The sequence below is a fragment of the Rhipicephalus sanguineus genome, chromosome 10, assembly GCF_013339695.2.
Source record: "Rhipicephalus sanguineus isolate Rsan-2018 chromosome 10, BIME_Rsan_1.4, whole genome shotgun sequence".
Classification (NCBI taxonomy): Eukaryota; Metazoa; Arthropoda; class Arachnida; order Ixodida; family Ixodidae; genus Rhipicephalus; species Rhipicephalus sanguineus.
Genome location: NC_051185.1, coordinates 11,182,108 through 11,200,881, shown reverse-complemented (window position 1 = coordinate 11,200,881; position 18,774 = coordinate 11,182,108). Strand labels below are relative to the sequence as shown.

General features: G+C 47.3%; 3 protein-coding genes across 3 annotated transcripts; all 3 read right to left on the bottom strand.

Moving 5' to 3' along the window:
• Nucleotides 1-17: 17 nt before the first annotated feature.
• LOC119372345 (phospholipid-transporting ATPase ABCA3-like) lies at nt 18-7,175 on the bottom strand. The gene is made up of 8 exons (XM_049419859.1): nt 7,054-7,175; nt 6,668-6,822; nt 5,101-5,256; nt 4,102-4,274; nt 3,198-3,420; nt 2,274-2,436; nt 1,208-1,467; nt 18-80 (listed from the first exon to the last, which is right to left on the bottom strand). Exons 1-8 carry the CDS (start codon nt 7,133-7,135, stop codon nt 18-20), a joined length of 1,275 nt encoding a protein of 424 aa, XP_049275816.1. The 5' UTR covers nt 7,136-7,175.
• Nucleotides 7,176-7,852: 677 nt separating this feature from the next.
• Nucleotides 7,853-10,114, bottom strand: LOC125760133 (phospholipid-transporting ATPase ABCA3-like). The gene is made up of 3 exons (XM_049419858.1): nt 9,949-10,114; nt 8,981-9,165; nt 7,853-8,080 (listed from the first exon to the last, which is right to left on the bottom strand). The coding sequence occupies exons 1-3, from the start codon at nt 10,112-10,114 to the stop codon at nt 7,853-7,855; spliced, it is 579 nt and encodes a 192-aa protein (XP_049275815.1).
• Nucleotides 10,115-10,944: 830 nt separating this feature from the next.
• Nucleotides 10,945-18,518, bottom strand: LOC125760132 (uncharacterized). The gene is made up of 5 exons (XM_049419857.1): nt 18,509-18,518; nt 16,870-17,204; nt 14,847-15,098; nt 13,823-14,126; nt 10,945-11,369 (listed from the first exon to the last, which is right to left on the bottom strand). The coding sequence occupies exons 1-5, from the start codon at nt 18,516-18,518 to the stop codon at nt 11,086-11,088; spliced, it is 1,185 nt and encodes a 394-aa protein (XP_049275814.1). The 3' UTR covers nt 10,945-11,085.
• Between the last annotated feature and the right edge of the window lie 256 nt (nt 18,519-18,774).

Genomic DNA, 18,774 nt, shown 5'->3' with positions numbered 1-18,774 from the left:
TGCAATCAAGGTTTATCTTAGAGCAATGTGTACTTTGAAGGAATGCCAATATGAAGCACGACCAATGGAACCAACAGGCACTGAAGCCAAAGAAAGCATGAGAGACATTATTCGTTGCTTTTAAATGTAGTCTAATTATTATGACCTAAATTGAAAGGCATTCAAGTGAAGAAATTGTCTGTTGGTTTCATTGGTTGCGTCTTACAAAGAAATGAGCCCCTCGAAATAGTTTCCCTTCTTTTGTACTAAAAAGAGGCACGGTGCGTTTTGCTGCCACAATGCGTGTTGCTTGGCCTGTTTAACCATGTTTGCTTATTTCTGTGTGTTTTTCTTCTTTGTTGCTTCCTGCTTTCAGTCAGTGTTATTCTGCAGAATGAGTCGCTTTGTTAGGTTACTCAGTGTATAGATTCGGAGTGAAACGTCACTAACATTCTTTCTTTTTTTTTCTTAACAGAAGAAGAAAGAAAATTGAACGTGGTTCCACACGTGTGGACGATTTTTACAAGGACTGGTTGTTTGAAAACCGCCACTAAATACCATCAAAGGAAGATACTGCAATTGGGCGCGCATACCTTTCTGTGCCATGGAAAAATGACGTCGCATTGAACATAACTGCGCCAGGAACATAACTGCAGCACGTGCGAAGTTCAACTACTAAAATTTCGGCCACTCAAAAAGCAGCTGGGATGTCCAAACTAAGCAGGTCACTCATTCCGTGAAAGTCAAAAGGTGCAGCGCAAAATCATACACAATGAACAAAGAAGCGACAACGACTACGAGCTTTGCTAGTCTCTGTTTTGTCCATTGTCCGATATTGCGCTGTCACTTTTCGATTATAACATACCAGCTAGCCGCTCTCATGTTTTACTGCCTGTATTAGTGGCTTGTTCAGTGGCCTGAGATGGCTTGCGTTGACGTCACCGAAACCGCAATGTTGGGGCCCTAGCATGGCGGAGTCGCAATATTAGCGATGCCACATTATTGTTATCAAAACATCACATGCAGGTTCTTTCGTTATTCGCGCACAAGGGCGTTCTTTACACGTCATTATCACATTGGAGCCGTTTAACCGCAACTTGTTTGTCAGCAAAGCCGCCATCTTGGAGTACTAGTATGTACTAGTAGTAGTAGGGTAGCGTGTTCAGAAGCTTCGTTCATGACGTCACGTGCACGCTATCTGTTAGTGACGCATAAGCGGCTCGCTCACCTGTGGGTTGGTGACCACCTGCAGAAAAGTGTAGGGTAGCGTGTTCCCCACGTGTTGCAATGCGCCGCCGGTGTTCTTGGCGCCGATGTACTCGAGAGAGAAGAGCACCACCAGCAGCAACGGTGGCATTATCCAGCTGAACAGCGGCGCCTTCTTCTGGCGCCACACGTGGGCGGCACGCTTGGTCATCATGGCCATCACGCGGGCCCCGAGCGACGGCTCTGTGACGGCCATGCTGGCCATCGCCTTCACCAAGGACACTGCGGTGAACCGGTGCGACCACCGTTAGTCTCTTAATACGAGGCATTCTGTGGCAAGTAAGTCGGGGTGTCACAAGCATCGTTTCGCTACAGAAGCATGTCCTCGCTACATTTTCTTTACTTGCTATTGCGTATTTCTTCGTACTCGGCTGCACAGGTGTTTATACTTAGCTAAAGTAGAATGCGGTTAGTTACAATAATAGCGCTGTTAAGAGTACACTGTAGCGCTGTGTCCTCCTTGTCTAAACTTTGCGCGAAAAACTGGCACCAACATTGTCTACGACTTCATCTGCCGGATACAAAGGGCTAGTCTACGAACCTAGGCATCCCATTTTTCAATAAAAAAAAAGTCGCACCGTTCCTTATGCATTGACCTAAGACAACTCGAAGGCGAAAGTCATGTTCGCTTTCTTCCTATTCTTCTTTGTCGATAGTTTTGATCCCCTCTCCCCCTTCCACCTAAACCTTTCTACATTTAATGTGGTTCTGCACTGCCTCCGGGATCGGAGGCGTTGGAAGCTTTCTGCACCTCACGTGTTTTTGCAGTGCCTCCGGGATCACCCCATCTTTGACCAAGCAACGGTGTCGCATGATGACCTCATCATGTGACGTCATAACCAAACTCCAGTGACTTTTGACGTCATGATGACATTATATGGTGACGTCGTCACGTGATGATTTTTTTTTTGTGCGTCACTTCGTGTTGACGCCACTGCCGACGCCGACGGTCAATTTTCGCGTTTGACGAGGCATGTGAGGCTTTCGCCTTAAAAATGGCCGCAAGAAAAGGCTCTGCAATGACTTACTCCTGGCGTCTATCACGGAGGGCCCGTCGCTGAAGACGTCCGGGTGCCGGTGGTGATGGTGAAGGTGGTGGTCTTCTCCCACGCGAATAAGCACGTCCTCGAGCGACGTCACTGTCAAGCCCACACTTTCGATGCCCAAGTCTTCGCTCTGCTGTTCTATGTCCTGAGAGAGAGTATTGACAACTTCCTGCTTAACGTTGCTGCTTATTCCACTATGATACGTTAATCAGTGTTGAATTAACCCTTCAGCCTTTCCCCAATGTGCACATACCCCAGTACATAACACTCATTCTACAACAATACGAGAACCATCTGAGCGCAAGCTATCTGGCTTCTCGCACAAGGGTGCTTGCCCAAAATAAAGGAGAGCGGAATAAAGGAGAGCCAAGTGCGGAATCCAAAAGTCCGAACAGGGAAGCACATTCATAACATTTTTTATTCTCTATCAAGGTAGAGAAAGTTCCGTTTTTAGCTTCTGTAGGAGGTTGCACGCTTTGTCGCCATTAAAAAGATTTATTCGATATCAAAAGCACAATTGGCCTTGTAGACGCTAGAAGTAGTCACGTCCGCGACCAACTGATGTTTGATGGAAGATCACCCTCATGGCTGCGCAAACCTTCAGCAAACTCCGACAATTTGTTTAGATAGCGTTTCTGACCTTGCCTTGAGCTTGGCTTTCTTTTTTGAGTTGCATGCCAGCAATTAATTAATTTTTTTGTAATTACAATTTTTCTAAAATACAAAACTAATTTGTTCTATTTCCACTCGCTTAAGTTTGGTCTTTAGAACCTTGGCATCAAATAGCGTAAGTTTTACCCATTTATAGACAGTCGGTCATAATGCCTGTCGCGAAGAGCTAAGGGTTAACAGTGTTTGCCCCCATGATGAAGAAAGGCGATAAAGTTTCCCAAAGTGTGTGTCAGCTGTAGGTCGCACCTTGAACATCGTGACGATCTTTCGGGTTGGCTGGACGTGACCGATGATGAACACCGCCTCGTTGTCGGAGTCGCTTTGCAGTTTGACCTTGGGCGCGTACTTTCCCAGCAGTTTCTCGATGGCCGGAATGTTGCACGTCGGCAGTTTGTCGATCTTCATGTGATAGCCGGTGTCGAACCGATGCTTCAAGAAGCTCGGAGAACCACTACACCTGTGCGAGATTTAGATACAGGTTAGTGTATTTCATCGCGTAAATGAACGGACAAGCAGCGAAAAGGTCGATGTGTTTTGCCGATGTCATTGTCCTATACTGTGTCGTCTTATTGCGCTCCTTGTTCAACTACGAATACCTACAAATTCGCTCATATTTTAGTTCTTGTAAAAGGTCGAGCTGTCTACTGCGCGGGTTTATGTTCAACCTGAGGATTCTTTCGGTAGCTCTGATCCCAAATTCGATCAATCACTGGGATTGTCTCATTAGGTCTGGCAGGGTGGCCTTTATTAGAGCCTCAATAATATATTCAGCTGTATGTTAACAAGTAGCTTAAGCCCTGCTAAGCTTCAAGAAACGCTTCCAAGTCGATGGTATACATTATGGCAAACTCTCCACTCACTTCATTGTTCAAGCTAGCGGTGCAAGACACCAGGTGAGTGGAGAAGTTTGTATGTATGTATGTATGTATGTATGTATGTATGTATGTATGTATGTATGTATGTATGTATGTATGTATGTATGTATGTATGTATGTATGTATGTATGTATGTATGTATGTATGTATGTATGTATGTATGTATGTATGTATGTATGTATGTATGTATGTATGTATGTATGTATGTATGTATGTATGTATGTATGTGCATTCGTGCTAGTGCGGCAATGTACAGGGCCAACCTGATGCGACCGTTGGCCATGATGATGATGCGGTCTCCGAGAACGTCAGCCTCGTCCAGGTGCTGCGTGGTGAGAAAGATGGTGCACTGGCGGCGTATCTTCAGTAGCAGCTCCCACATCTCCCGCCGAGCATCGGGGTCCATGTTGGCCGTCGGCTCGTCCATGATTATCACCTACGGCGACAGACCAGTCACGGCAATGACAACATGTCGTTATGCCCATGAACATCTTTGGGTGTGCTGAACGCGCCGAGCCCGTGATCGATTGATCATTTGCTCGACGATTGATCGACAATTTGCGATCGGTTGATCACAGTTTCTGCACCACGTGGACATCCTTAGCCTGTGCGTGAAAAACCACTGCAAGGGCATGCCGGCTATTAGGCACAGTGATTACGCTCGCTGCAGGAACATTGTCACAGGTTTGTCTTTCATGGCGAGAGTGCCCACGCGTCCTCGGGTGCATAAAAATGTGCACACATGTGGGCGAGGAAGTTCTGCAGTGTTATGTCCTTTTCTTTTTCAGGTCCTCTCGCTGGTACAAGTGGCGTTTTTAATTAAACAACCGAGTCACACGCACGCACGCACGCACGCACGCGCACACACACACACACACACACACACACACACACACACACACACACACACACACACACACACACACACACACACACACACACACACACACACACACACACACACACACACACACACACACACACACACACACACACACACACACACACACACACACACACACACACACACACACACACAAAAGCTATACAATGCATACACGTTATACGCAGAAAGTCTCTGATCGCAATCAGAACAGAACTGAAAGCATTCGTGAAAAACCGGAAGACTACGTCTTAAGGAAGACAGTTCAGTGTGGGCTAGATGGTTCAGTGTGGTCTGCATACAATGATTTTTGAAGCATTGCCAAGGATAGTAAGGTACAATATATTCCGAATCAGTGCACGGAGGAGAAAGTCCTAACCTTCGGTGTTCCAAGGATGGCTATCGCCGTGCAGAGACGCCGCTGAAGACCCAGGGACAGGTCTACGGCCAACACAGAGCGATTCTCCATGAGGCTGACGTCGTGAAGCAGGGTGACCACCTCGTAACGAACACGATTGTGCGGTATCCCCTTTAACTGCATTAGATACAACGATACGATGCTGGCAAACGACCCTTCACAATTCATTATGGGGGCAGTCTATAATGAAAGTTTAAACAAGCGATTGAATTTCGCACAATTCCTTAATCTGGTTCTTCTTGCTTCGTCATTAGGTAAAATTGAAATAAGGAGCCTAAGAAAAACGGCGTGCTACATTAGCATGCTCTTTCGCTTAAGGGCTCTCCTATGGCTACTGCCGTGATAGAATTGTTAAAGGTGTCATGAGTGAAGTGAATCACTTTTTTAACCCACCTTTTGGCGTTTTTAAGACAACAGAGTCATTACGCGGTTATCAGTAACTTCGCTGTTAGCTTATGCGTTTCCTATCCTCCAAACAAATTTGCAACACCTAGTCGCGTTAGTGTTGACTATGAAACAATTTTAGAATGTAAAAAAAAAGGAAGTACAGAAATATATTACAGGCGCTATGCGCTCTCAACAAGAAAGTAACACCTTGTCCTTGCCGTTATGTTCAAGGTAATAGTTATTAAAAGTAAGCTGAGTCACTTATAGCTGTGGTCAAGTGGCACAAACGACGCGCATATTGCACCGGGCTTTGTTCATCGAATATAGATTGTAAAAGGAGGTTCACTGATTTCGCAATACTGTTCAAGCATATATCCTCCGAGAGGTCCGGGCTTCTGTGACGGAAGTTAAGCATCTCCGAACACTCTTCCCTCGCTGAAAGCACCTTTCGCCAACTCATAATCCTCACATAAGATTTTATTGGCGCAACATATTCTTCATTGAATGATTGTAAGATTGAAGGTTAAGTCAAATTATTAATGAACAGGTTTCACGTGTAAGAACCTATAAGATACGACGTTGTGGTTGTCAACGCGTGTGGTCACCTGGGTTTCTTAGGCGTAAAACTGAAGTTCGACACGCATGTGCTTTGTGTTCTCCCTTTATAAGGAAGAGACCACCGTGGTTGAGAGTTTGAGCAATTCCCTCTACACTCAGCAGCACAATGTTAGATTGAGCTAATGAAACCAACAGACAAGCCAAGGAAAGCATAAGAGACATATTTGTTGCATTTTAATTTTTTTTTAGCTGTAGTGCAATCGTTTTGACCTAAATTGAAATGAATTAAAGTTGACCAAAAATCACCTTTCCGTCGGTGGAACCCGAACCCACAACCTTCGGATTACGCGTCGTTAATTATCTTTTGGTTTCATTAGTTGGGTCTAACAAAGAAACGAGCCTCTCGAACAATGCCCCATATAACGTTGGGTAGCCAACGCGGTGGCTATGAAAGAGATGTAGGAATATAATTAAAGCACGAAAAAGTGATTGTAAACAATAAGCTTAGAAGAAGGGTCGCAAAAGTTCGTTTACCAGTGAAGCAGGTACAATGACTACGAAGGAATAACCAAGGCCAACGTACAACCGCGAAGAACACCAGATGTTCCTCGACGGTGAGATCCTCGATGAGGATGTTGTGCTGCGCGCAGTAGCCGATGCTCTCGCGCGCGTCCCTGGTGCAGTTCTTGACGTCGTAGTTGCCGATAAGAACGAGGCCCGACGTGCAGTCCAGAAAGCCTGCAGCAAGGGGAGTAGATGCATCAGTCCCCTGGTTCTTGATACTACAGTTATATTCAGAAGCTTAGGTTTTAGAGAACACATATTTGTATCCTTAAGATTAGCTCCGTGCATTCAATAGCTGTCTCCATTACGGTGCACCGGCGGTGAATACTACGGCCGCTTTAAGGAAGTAATGTAAACAAGCACGAGATCACGTTTAAGCATTCGTGCGATCATCGCACCACGTACCTGTGATCATGTTCAGTAAAGTTGTCTTGCCCGCACCATTGTGGCCAAGCAGTACGGTGATCTGTGTTTCGTAGACGCGCATATTCACATCTTGCACGGCCACCACACCATCGTAGTCCTGCACCCATTGGGCAGATAGGGGTATGCTTGATTACGTTGGAAGGTCTTTGTCGTCACATAATTGAGATAGCTGCTTTTTATATCTCTACATATCCTCTAATGATGTATCATCAGTACCATTTAACGACTTGCAAGCGGAGAGGTAAAAGTCAATGCCACCGGAAATGTTCGTTGAGATTTGTTATTTTCCACTTATGCACAAAATGAATCACTTGCAGTATGTCATTAGGCTCCGCGTAATGGAATGTGTAAACTGATCTTAGCTGGGGCTCTTCTGTGAACACCTTCCCATTGTGATGTTTCATGGCGGCTTTAATAGGTGAGCAACATGCGAAAATCGGGTTGCTTTCTGGACGCCAGCATTTTTTCTTAATATATTGAAATTGAGACGCATCGAAACAATAAGTCGCGCCGTGTTGAAATTTATGCAAAAGAACGAACACGACTGCTTTTTTGCGGCAACATGACAACATTAACCCGGATAGTACAAGCTCGTTCAGAAAACGTTGCCAGTTCCCTCTGCTACAGAGCGTGGGAGTAAAATCGAAGAGATTTCAGAATGACAGATAAGAATCTATCCAAGATTGTTAAGCAGCACTCGAACAAGGCGAAAGCGAAAGATATCTATGCACTGTGTGTAAATGGAGGGATCCACTTATTGTACTAGACGGCTTTAGCTTTAGCTTAGTACCAGGCGGGCAGAAAGGCAGGCGAAGTACTGACGAAAATAGTTTGGGATGTTTGTATCCCTCAGCGACAAAGAAGCTATGACCTCTCTTACCTTGCTGGCACCGACGAGTTGGATGGCAGCCATAAGGTCCCCTGGCTCAGTTTCGAAGTTGTGGAGCTCGAGGGTCGCCTTTGTTTGCCGCGGGAGGAACGTCATAGACGGCACCCAGTACCTGGGCTGCAGGCAAAAGGACAAGTGAGTCAATACATCGCAAAAAGGTTCCTCTGAAGACTGTGCACGTGCAGAGTGTCAAACATGTGCGTGAGCTTTTAATGTCATAGTTTTTCTTCTTTGAGACGTTTCAAAGAAAGTTCAGCCTTGAAAAAAAAAAAAACATTCGTCCGCCCAAAGTAGTACGATGTTACCACAAAGCAGAGCTACACAGTTTCCTCGGAATACTTGCAATTGAACACAAATATCACTCGAGGATCGAACCCTCCTCTTACCTGGTGGCTACATCTACTGAGGTTTCAAGGAAGTTAAGCGTTAATAGAAGTATGCATTTGCGAATTTCTAGTGTCCCTGCACTTTGAGTTCTGAATTATTTCTTTTGCTTCCTCTGCGGTCTTCTGTCCTCCTGGTTAACTGAGATGGGAGACTGCCATCCCCGATAAGGTGCTGACCACGGACCTTCAACCGCGAAACTTTCCGGGAATCTTGTGTTGTACTCTTCTGTAGTTTTTCGTGGTACACTTAAGGTTCATCTATTTTTTTTATTTAACGAAATTCGGAACCAATTTGCAAAGTGTAAACCATGTGACCGTAAATGGTCTTACCACATAATTGTTGAGGTCCCAAGTCTCAAAAACCACGATATGATTCATCACAAAACGAGGATATGATTCTGAGAGACGCCGTAGTGGAGGGCTCCGGAAATTTCACCGAGGTCTGGGATCTTTTTAACGTGTGCCTAAATCTAAGTACATGGGCATCTAGCATCTTGCCTCCAATGAAATGCCGCCGCCACGCCCGGGATTCGATCTCGCGGCCTTCGGGTCAGCAGTCAAGCACCATAACCACAAGTCCGCTGCGGCGGGCAATGGTCTTACAACAGCGGCGTGATACCTGATAACTCACCTTGAAAGGGAACCGGTACGGTTTGGGTATCCCAGGGCCCGTGGGAAACACGTTGTCGAGGTACCACACGGTGATCACGATGGTGCAGTCGGTGAGGATGCCGACGAACACTATCTCGGCCAATGTCACATTGTCGGGTGTGGCCGACCGATCGAAGAAGTTCGACCAGGTGGCACCGTGTTCAACTAGACATTAAGAGAATGTTTATGGGTGCTAACAAAAGGGACTTTCATGATAAATACGCTTAAAAACATCACTGGAATAGGTGGAGTATACGCAAGAAGGCTTCACCACACATATATTCTGACCTCAAAATAGGAACGCACAAAATAATAAAGGTGTGCTGTCATTCCTGTCAGCTTCCGTTCTTCGCAACCGTTAAAGCTTTCAGCTAATCCCGCATGCTTCACAATCTTGTTAAGGTGCCTTTGGCGCAACGAATCTTAAGCGCGACACACAAATGGACTACTTTTCGTTGCTCTTTCGTACCGCGCTAGGCGCGCCAGGCCAAAGGTATTTATTATGATGCTCCGGCAACAAGCAATTGTCATCTTTGTTTGAGCAAGTTAAGTATGTTAAGTATCTATATTGGAAAGCATCCTGACCTAATTTCGCGTGCATATGTTGAGACGCATTCTAGACCAAACCGACACGAAAATTCGGACATTCCACGCATCGTGGAAATCGAATTCATGCGAAGCAGTCGGCATGTGGCTCTTGCCGACTGCTTCGCATGAAATAGATTTCCTATGCCGCATTTTTGTGGCTTTGAGCCAAGTCTTACGAGGTGGATAAACGTATATTTGTAAACTGAGTAGTTGCGTGCATACAAAAGTGGCCACGTCGCTTTAACCTCAACTTCGTGCTACATTCACCCATAAAGCGATATGTTTTTCTATCATCTGCAAAAGCTCAAATGATGGTTTGTCGACGATTACATGTTACGCGTAGCGCACGTATAGTCGTACCGAACTTCTCGAAGCGCTCGAGCACCCGAAAGCTCCAGTGCAGGCTCATGCCAGGAAAGATGGATGTCCAGAGCTTGTTCTTGCGCTGAATATAATAGTAGCCCTGGCCACCGGCGTACTCCAGCGTCAGGAAGGGCATGACGCAGCTGAAAGTCCAGTAGAGCATGGCACCGGCTACGGCCGACTGGGCTGCACGCAGCGCACGACATCCCGCATTCTCAAGACTCGTGAAAGGCCCGTCGTAAGCAAATAGGTGCGCTTTAAAAGGTCCCACGTAATGAACTGAGTCAACGTTCATGAGCCAGTTTGTCGGCACGAATTATGCCAACTGGGCTTTTCTATCATTATGTATTACCGCAACGCGAATATCTCGCTTCTGGATGCTCAGAAAAACATGCACGCTTGCTGTAAGTCATCGACGCAAGACAGCCCCACTGGAGCGATAGAGCTGAAAACTTTCACATTGAAGGGAAATTAGTTGTTATCTTGCTGAGCTTTGCTTAAAAGTAAAGGTTTCCAACTAGGCGACACTCCGGACCAGAGGCGTGCGCACAAGGTGCGAAGTCTGCCCCACTCAGTAGGAACTGTCGCGTCATTGTTTAAAGAGCAAGGTTATGACCACGCAGGTTTTTGAGGATAATGGCGGCGGAAGGCCCCTGATCTTGCATTCCAAGAACTGTATACCTCACATCTTTACTTCAGCAGTGCCAGGGACCAAAGGCAGGCCATTGTCAGAAGCACGTCATAGCTCAGTTTTCATTTTTGTTTTCATTCATTGTGAAACATGTCTTTTGGACACTACCAACGCAGGTGCGGGGGGGGGGGGGGGGCGCTGCGATGAATCTTTCCCACTGCCCCACTAATGTGGAACCCTGCGCACGCCTGTGCTCCGCACAACACACTCAACCACTATATGGCAACATATGATACGTCAACAGCACCGGGAAAAATGATGCAGGACAGGTGCCACTTTGAGGACGCCTTACAGCACGAACGTTTATTTCATCACCTCTGAAATCGAACGTGTAAACAATTCGCTTTTCCGCATAAATCTACAGAACATGGTTAGCATACAATTCATAATCGTCACATTATCACTTCGCGTCAAGCTACTGTGCCTCCTTCGAGTCGACATCCCTAAACTGGTCTCGTCGTTCGCTCGCAGCACTTACGGCTCGCGAAGAACACGGACAACAGCATGGCGTGCATGAGGCACGAACTGCAGAAGCACATCAGTATGGCGAAGAGGAGCGACGGGTCGCTGAACTGGATGAAGGCGCGGCCCTCGTCGTTGCGTTTGACGCTCACGAAGAGCATCATGATCGTCACGGTGATGATGTGCATGAAGAAGCCGCTCAGGTAGTGACTCAGCCAGTATACCCAGTCGCTCAGCCCCACGACCCGAAGCATCTCCCTCAACCCTGCGAAAGAAGCGCGGGAAGTGTTCCAGCCTAGGACAAGCCTCTCCGGAATGAAACGAACCAGCGTTGCATCATGTAAAGGCATCCACGATTATGAAGGCCAGCGAGAAATGTTTGCATGCAGGCGACTTGACAGCACATGCAGGTCATCGAATTAACAGCTTTACAACAAATGACCGATTAAAAGTTCAAGTTTGCAAATAAGCAACTTATTTTCACATGTCGTAATAGCAAATAGTACATGGCCTAATTACAAAGGACCCATATTCAATAAAAAAGAGTGAATATTCAAGTGAGCACTCTGGGGAAGATGGACGTATATAATGATACATATATATTGCACGATACAAGGGAAGAATACTCACAAAACAAGCATATAGAATGTTCTAGCAAGTGGTAAGCCTCAACAAAGTAGGGATGGAACAGGATAATTAGAAAACTTTAGGGGTGTGCGAATAGGGAATTTTTTAACCAAATCAAATACGAATGGAATCGCGATGACACCGAATCGAATACGAATACGAATCGAATACTATTCGAATAGTAAGGCAGCCATTTTCAAAGCAGCCTTATAATGGTAATGTAACCATATTCGCAAACAGCTCAAGAATTTCACGACATTTTATTTGAAACAAGCTTTAACAAAGGTACATACGATTACTTTTAACCGACAAAAAAAAAACAACAACAACAAATATGTAGACTGAGGCTAGCTCGTATACACCAGCAACTATAGCCTTAGAGATATTTTGTAACTGCAGGTTGAAATACAGCAGTTACTACAGTATTCAAAGTTGCACTTTGTCAAAATCTTTTAATAAACATAAAAATGTTAAACAATATTCTTGAGTCAACATCATCATGAATGTCATGGTGAAGATAGTTGATTGATGACTCTTTTGCTTGGGCGACACTTGAGCTTTAAATGACACCTAAACAACCTCTAAAAATACAAAAAGAAAAACGAGCGCGTAATTCTCTCTTGGCGTTTGTCTTTTTGGCGCACTTCGTGAAGCCAGAATGGTGATTCGTATGTGACGTCATTAGGCTACATACTCTCGATTGGTCCATATACGAGAAATATTAGTTGTGAATTGTCTCCTAGCCTGCTTTGCCATACAGTGACCCACCGGTTGTTCCTTGTCTCGCATAAATATCGCGCGCGATCAACTGATTTCAATTCATTTTCCGTGTTTCCGACTGCGCAAGCGGACATACCAGCGTGTAGCCGACAAGCGCGAAATCCTAACAGGCTCAACGCTTAGTGCTGACATTGTGCACGTATTTTATGAAGAAGTGATTGGCGAGAAGAAGATAGCGCCAATAGAGAGGGTAGCGAAGGTGAGTGAGAAACCACCTCTCGTGTTTGAACTCTCAGCGATTTAGCAACCCTTTAAGCAAAAAAGCCTTCATCCTGTAATCAATATAACGTGGATAGCCCCGTAACACCTTGCGTTGCATGCATCTTAGTAATTCCATTATCAAAACTAGAAATGTTGCCCCTCTCTGCTCCCACGATTCGTTCCTTCGAGGTTTTTTTTTTAATTGGTACTTATTATTCAAAAAATATTCGGTATTTATAATATGCACTATTCGATTCGAGCACCGAATCGAATAAAATGCTATTTCATTCGTTATTCGAAATTTGCGAATATTCGCACGCCCCTAGAGAATGTACATTGCCGCTGGCGGTCGAGTTCATTTTCACTAGGAGAAAACGATCATTTCATTGTTGTTTTCCAATTTCTAGAAGTTTCGCGTGCTGTTACACCAATAACGAGAAAAACTCAGTTTCGCCGCAAGGGCGAAACAACAACATGCGATAGCGACAAATAGGAATGCGATAACAACAAACTTGAATGTTGTACGAAGTAAGGCTAGCAGCTCATTCCTTTAGGATCCAATATCGCGGAACTCTACAAAACGCTCGCTTAAGGGAAAACGGCTGCTCCAGGGAGCGAAGCAGCTTTCGTTCTGTCTATCGTCTCAACACGAAGTGAGCGGCAAGAGCCCAGCACGTAAAAGGGTATACGAGCCGTCTACTGATGCCTCGAGATAGCGCGCGCGACCGCGCCCTTTGGTCAAAGTTCGCTATTGCTGCCTGGGCGACTCGCCTCGCCCCCCCCCCCCCCCCCCGCCCGGCTCCCTCTTTCATGCTCCTTCGCCCTACGAAAGAAAGGCGCGCCGTTCTGAGGAGCCATTGACGGCAGGCCACGCACGCGTGCTGCTGTTTCGCATGCGCCCTTCACGGAGACGGCCGACTCGTTTCATCTTACTTTCAGTCGCGTTCATAGGCGGCACTCGCGCCCTTTACTCGCACATAGAACATGCGACGTGCGGAGTGGTGTTATCGATTTGGACTTTATACGGAACACGACGGCGACGGCAAAAAAACCGCCGACAGTGTCCGTATATTTGCTATCCCAATAAAAAAGAAAGCAAGCACAGCTCACCCGTGGACTTCTCATCGACCAGTCGGGCGACGAACACGGAGAAGGGCACGAGCATCCCGATGCAGAAGCGGGTCAGCACGAGAGCGTAGTTCTTCGTGTCGTGGTACTCGATGTACGATGGGAACGGGAAGCGCTGCAGCCTCACCGGTTCCACGGGGAGCGGGTACTTGAAGCGCTGCGCCTGCATCTCCAGATGGCGCTGCTGCAACGCCCCGATGATGGGCAGCAGCGTATTCATTTCTGGGTAGCGCTCTTCCTCCACGGGACCCTCGGGCATTGAGATGAGGTACTGTGGGTATTTAACCTGTACGCCAGCCAAGAACGGTTCCGAAAAAATGTAAGCCAGTTCCACCCTAAGTGAAAGCTGTGGAGCGAACTGCGAGTATTGATTCGCTTGTGTTTCCCTTGTGTCTATCTGTTCTTTTGTGTTCTTTCATTGTATTTATATGGTCTTTCCCGTTCTTTTCGTTTGATTATGTGATATTTTATGTTCTCTTCTTCCGATTATCTGATTTCTTTTGCAATTGCCTATTTTCTGTTGTATGGTCTCCTTTCTACTCTTTTTCTACTGTTTGCTGCTCTGAGCGCGGTGGAGCGCTTCCGAGGGAAGTGGAGACTGTGAGTGGAGAGGGGGAAGGGGAGAGGGGGAGTAGAGAGGAGGTGTGCGGAGAGGGTTTGCGCATGCGCAGTAAGGGTGGTCACGCCGCACACCACCACCGGGTTGAACTCCGCCATAAGAGGCTTCGCATCTAAAAAATGCGGAAAGCTTGCGCTAAGTTGCATTAAGCTGGACCCAGCGAAGCTGGTGGATCCTCAGCTCGTCGTGCTGCAGCACGGGAATCACAACGCCGGCGGCGATTGGATTCAGCGCGCTTGGCCGAAGAAGCGACAGCGAAGATATGGCGACGGGTGGATCTGGAATACGCGCGAAGCTTGGCACACTGAATGTGTTGAAATCGCTGTCCAACACAAAGTGTCTCGAAAGGCATAAGGACAGCCACGAAACAAAGGGTACATGGCTCACCCTGACATCGAAGGGCAAACGTCCCGCGAAGAAGGTCACGTGCAGGCTGACCGGCTCGGACTCGGTGTCATTGCCAACACCCGTGAACAGCAGCGCCACCTCGTGGGCGGGCAGCGGCTTCTCAGCCGCCTTGCGCGCGGCAGTGAACAGCTGCTTCTCGGTGTCGACAGTCACCACGTGTCGGACGCCCAGACTGGCCATCGTGTCGCGCATCAGCCGGTCCAGGTACTTGTTGCTCGGCGCAAAGTACACCTGTGTGCGGCAGCACCAGAAGGTTTTCTCAATTTTGTACCACGCGCACTTAAAACACTTGTAATTAAGAATACGAGACGACAACGAAGCAGACAAGCAAGCCGCAGTGTTAGGGCTCATTCACACCTGCGACTAGAAAAAGCAATTCAAGGCGACCGATGTGCACGCTTGCGTGCGACTTATACCCGTCTACACGCAGAATTCACGTCTGTTCGCATATGGCTCGCATTGTCATGGCACCGTAAAATAGCCTGACGTCCTTTTCCCGCGCATATGGTTGGTTCAGAGGTCTGCGACTGCAGTCGCCCGACCGAAAAAATCGAGCAGCGAGCGACTGAGCCAAAGCAGTCGCTTTGCAACCAAAGCGGCCGTTTGTCACCAGGCGCTTTGCGACTAACTTGGTCGCGCAACGGCTGGTAGTAGCAGATGTGAACGAGCCTTTAGTGTTAGCCACGCGACCCGAGCTCGCGCTAGTCTGGATTTTCGGCTTCTTGGCGCCAGCCCTTCTGTAACGCTCGCCATTGACGTCCCTCGTCGTTCCTTGATGTTTACACGCCAGTAAATCACGTGACACACAACAAAAATCTCGTTACAGGTATAGGTCAGTTTTTTTCTCTGTTCACGAACACAGTTGCATCTTCGTGCTATAAAGCAGCCTCACCAACTTGCACCCGGCTCTTCAGATTAGCTTCTTTCCCCTGTCTCAGCGTGTTTGCACCTTGCTTTCATGGCTTTTATTTCATGATAAAAGAAGAAGATGACGTGCAGATACGGACACAAGGGAAGGGATCAGAACAGCGCAAACGCCGACTAACAACTTAAAGAGCCCACAGTGGCGGAAAAGATAGTAGACACAAAAACCTTCTAGCACATGCGCAGGCATGCAGCGCTACCTGTCAATCCGGCTCACTTAGGGGTCTTCGCGAGATATAACTAATCAGGCATTGGATTTCTTTAGAAGAGTATGGCTTTGAGCTTGTTTATAGGGCTTCATGGGTTCGAAACAGCGCGTAAAATACGAGGACACAGAAAGAAACAGACAGGACCAGGCAGGAACAGACAGGACCAGGGCTAGTTCAGCGCCTGGTCCTGTCTGTTTCTGTGTCCTCGTAGTTTACGCGCTGTTTCGAACCCATGAAGATTGGATTTCTTCTTTATGCAAGTTAATCACTGGCCGGCTCACGTATTGGCCACCACTACTATCGATATGCCAGGCCTCTACCATGAGACACGTCTAGACCCCAACGTGCGCAGATTTGCAGGTAGCGCTGCATGCCTGCGCATGCGCAGTTAAGTTCTAATGGTTATTGAGAACACCGGGTAAGGAACTAAAGAACACTGCAGAAGCCGAAGAGAAAACCGTCATGGTAGTTTAACAGCTGAGGTGTTGCGCTTATGAATTCGAGGACGCGGGATAGACTCTGGGCGACGGTGACCGTGTTCTAACGGATGCAATTACAAGAATGCGCTCGTACTTGCATTTAGATGCACGTTAAAAAGCCCATGGGTTCAAAATTAATCTGTGGAAATTCGCTACAGCATGTCTCAATTTTATCATGGTCATGGCAAGTAAAATCCAAGATTCGAATTGAATGCAGGGATAACGTGTCCTCGGCAAGCAATGAAGCTGGTTGATAGGCGAAAAAATAAGAGAGGCATTTGCATAAGAGAGGCGTAGTCAGACTGATGATGATGATGAACCAAAGAGGAACCTAAGAATCGTGTTTTACGAAGGTGAAGAGATAATCGGGCCAAAGGGAAGTACACGCACCGTGTGCACGTGGGCCATGTCCGTCTGCGTGTTCCAGAAGGTGCTGGTGTTGGTGGCCACGAAGGTGGTGTCGCCCCGCCGCACCAGAGGCTCTCTCGTCACGGAGTCGTCCTGAATGCCCATGAGCAGGGTGACCATGAGCGCGATCTCCAGCAGCGTGGTCGTGTAGTGGCGACATATGCGTTTCAGGTAGATGTTCTTCCACAGGATTATGTGCAGCTGGCGCGCCCACAGGTAACGGCGGCTCGAAGCGTCCGCTGTTTCAGTGTGGGGGGCTACGGGAACTCCGGTTGGAGCACCAGGTGCGGCTTCGTGTGCGCCACCAGGCGCAGCTCCTTGTGCGGCTCCATGCGCATCACCAGGTGAGGCAACGTTTGCTCCACCAGGTGCGGCTCCATGTGTGCCACCAGGTGACGTAACATGCGCACCTCCTTTTGCGGCTTCATGTGCGGCTCTATGCGTGACACCAGGTGAAGTAACATGTGTGCCACTAGGTGAGGCTGCACGTGCGTCACTAGGTGAGGCTACATGTGCGGCTCCTTGTGCGGCTCCATGAGCGACTTCATGCTTGGCACCAGCTGCGGCTTTAGGAACAAGATACTATGGAGTATTTCCAGCAGAAAGCAGTGACGTAGATAGAAGATAACGCGCCGCCGCACAAGTTGCTGACGGACGTTAATAAAGAGTAGCCAGACTAGGAATACGCGGTGGGCTGCAAACATGGACTAACGGAGTGCTTCTAGTGGTATGTATGCAAAAAAGGCACAAGTTCAGAGGAAGATGGAAGCTCGGGGAGATGAAAAATCCTGGAACAAGGGGTGTCGCTGGAGACAGGTGGACTTGTATTCTTTAAAGGGGCCCTGCAACACTTTTTCAGCATGGTCAGAAAACGCTGCCGATCGATATTTGAGGCTCCTGAGAATATGCGAGCCAAATATAGCGCAGCACGCAGCCTAGAATTTCCAATTAATTCTCAAAGTCAGCTAGAAGTCGCCCCCAGTTCCCTCTGCAAATGATGCCATAAACCAGGCCCGTAGCCAGGAATGTCCGCCAAAGTACGAAACATACACATTGCAATCCGTAACGTTGCGCGCGGAGACTACGGCGCGAAATTCAAAAATGAGACTTTAACCATGATTTGATCCCGTATTAAAAACGTGTGATGGTGAAATTAACGATAGAGCTCGATGTACGATTGATCAATCTAAACCGATCCTTTGTTTCACTTTAGTCCGTTTTAAAAGGCTGGGCGTGCGAACACGCACACAACAGAGAAGTCAAGACACCACAAACCTGAACAGTTATCTCTCACGTAGACCCCCACTCGTGCCGGATTGATGGGTATCACCTTGTACCTGGGCATGCGCACATAAGTTTATGGATCTACTTTCTTTTCCGCCACTGTGCGCCTTTTCAGTTGTTAGTCGGCGTTTGTGGTGCCTTGACTTTTCTCTCGTGTCTGTGCTTGAACGCCCAGTCATTTAAGATGAATACGTACCAACTAGCTCAGTTATTTGTTATTCTAAGCTTAACTGTACCCTTTAATATCCCCATGCGCGGGACGGTGGTGGCTAGCCGAAGCAGGCTTATAATGTTATCTAAGAGGGAATGACCATGACGAACACGTCCATGTACTTACCTTGGGGCATTTTTGGAGCTAACTTTCGGGCTTGAGCTGCGTGACCTTGCAAAAGAACGATGTCGCACGGCGCCGATCGCGTGTCGGGAACGGGCGTGCTCGACTGCGGCTCGAGGTGTAGCTCGTGGCACGAGCAATTGTTGATGATGATGATGATGTTCCTTCACTTATGGCTCGTACCAACGCTGGGAAACTGGTAAAGAATTGTCCATAATAAATTTTAAATATGCAGAGTATTAACTAATGATTAAACAAAAAATAAAAGC

What these genes read in the sequence shown, in the direction of transcription:
- LOC119372345 (XM_049419859.1), bottom strand. Translation starts at nt 7,135, where the DNA reads ATGCGCGTCTACGAAACACAGATCACCGTACTGCTTGGCCACAATGGT. An exon ending in CCATCCTTGGAACACCGAAG is followed by an intron (nt 4,275 to 5,100) that starts GTTAGGACTTTC and finishes CTGTCGCCGTAG; the next exon opens with GTGATAATCATGGACGAGCC. An exon ending in TGTTCAAGGTGCGACCTACA is followed by an intron (nt 2,437 to 3,197) that starts GCTGACACACAC and finishes ACTCTCTCTCAG; the next exon opens with GACATAGAACAGCAGAGCGA.
- LOC125760133 (XM_049419858.1), bottom strand. Translation starts at nt 10,114, where the DNA reads ATGCTCTACTGGACTTTCAGCTGCGTCATGCCCTTCCTGACGCTGGAG. An exon ending in CGAGCGCTTCGAGAAGTTCG is followed by an intron (nt 9,166 to 9,948) that starts GTACGACTATAC and finishes CTTAATGTCTAG; the next exon opens with TTGAACACGGTGCCACCTGG. An exon ending in CGTACCGGTTCCCTTTCAAG is followed by an intron (nt 8,081 to 8,980) that starts GTGAGTTATCAG and finishes TTTTGCCTGCAG; the next exon opens with CCCAGGTACTGGGTGCCGTC.
- LOC125760132 (XM_049419857.1), bottom strand. An exon ending in GTTTGCCCTTCGATGTCAGG is followed by an intron (nt 14,127 to 14,846) that starts GTGAGCCATGTA and finishes GCTGGCGTACAG; the next exon opens with GTTAAATACCCACAGTACCT. An exon ending in GGTCGATGAGAAGTCCACGG is followed by an intron (nt 11,370 to 13,822) that starts GTGAGCTGTGCT and finishes CTTCTTTCGCAG; the next exon opens with GGTTGAGGGAGATGCTTCGG.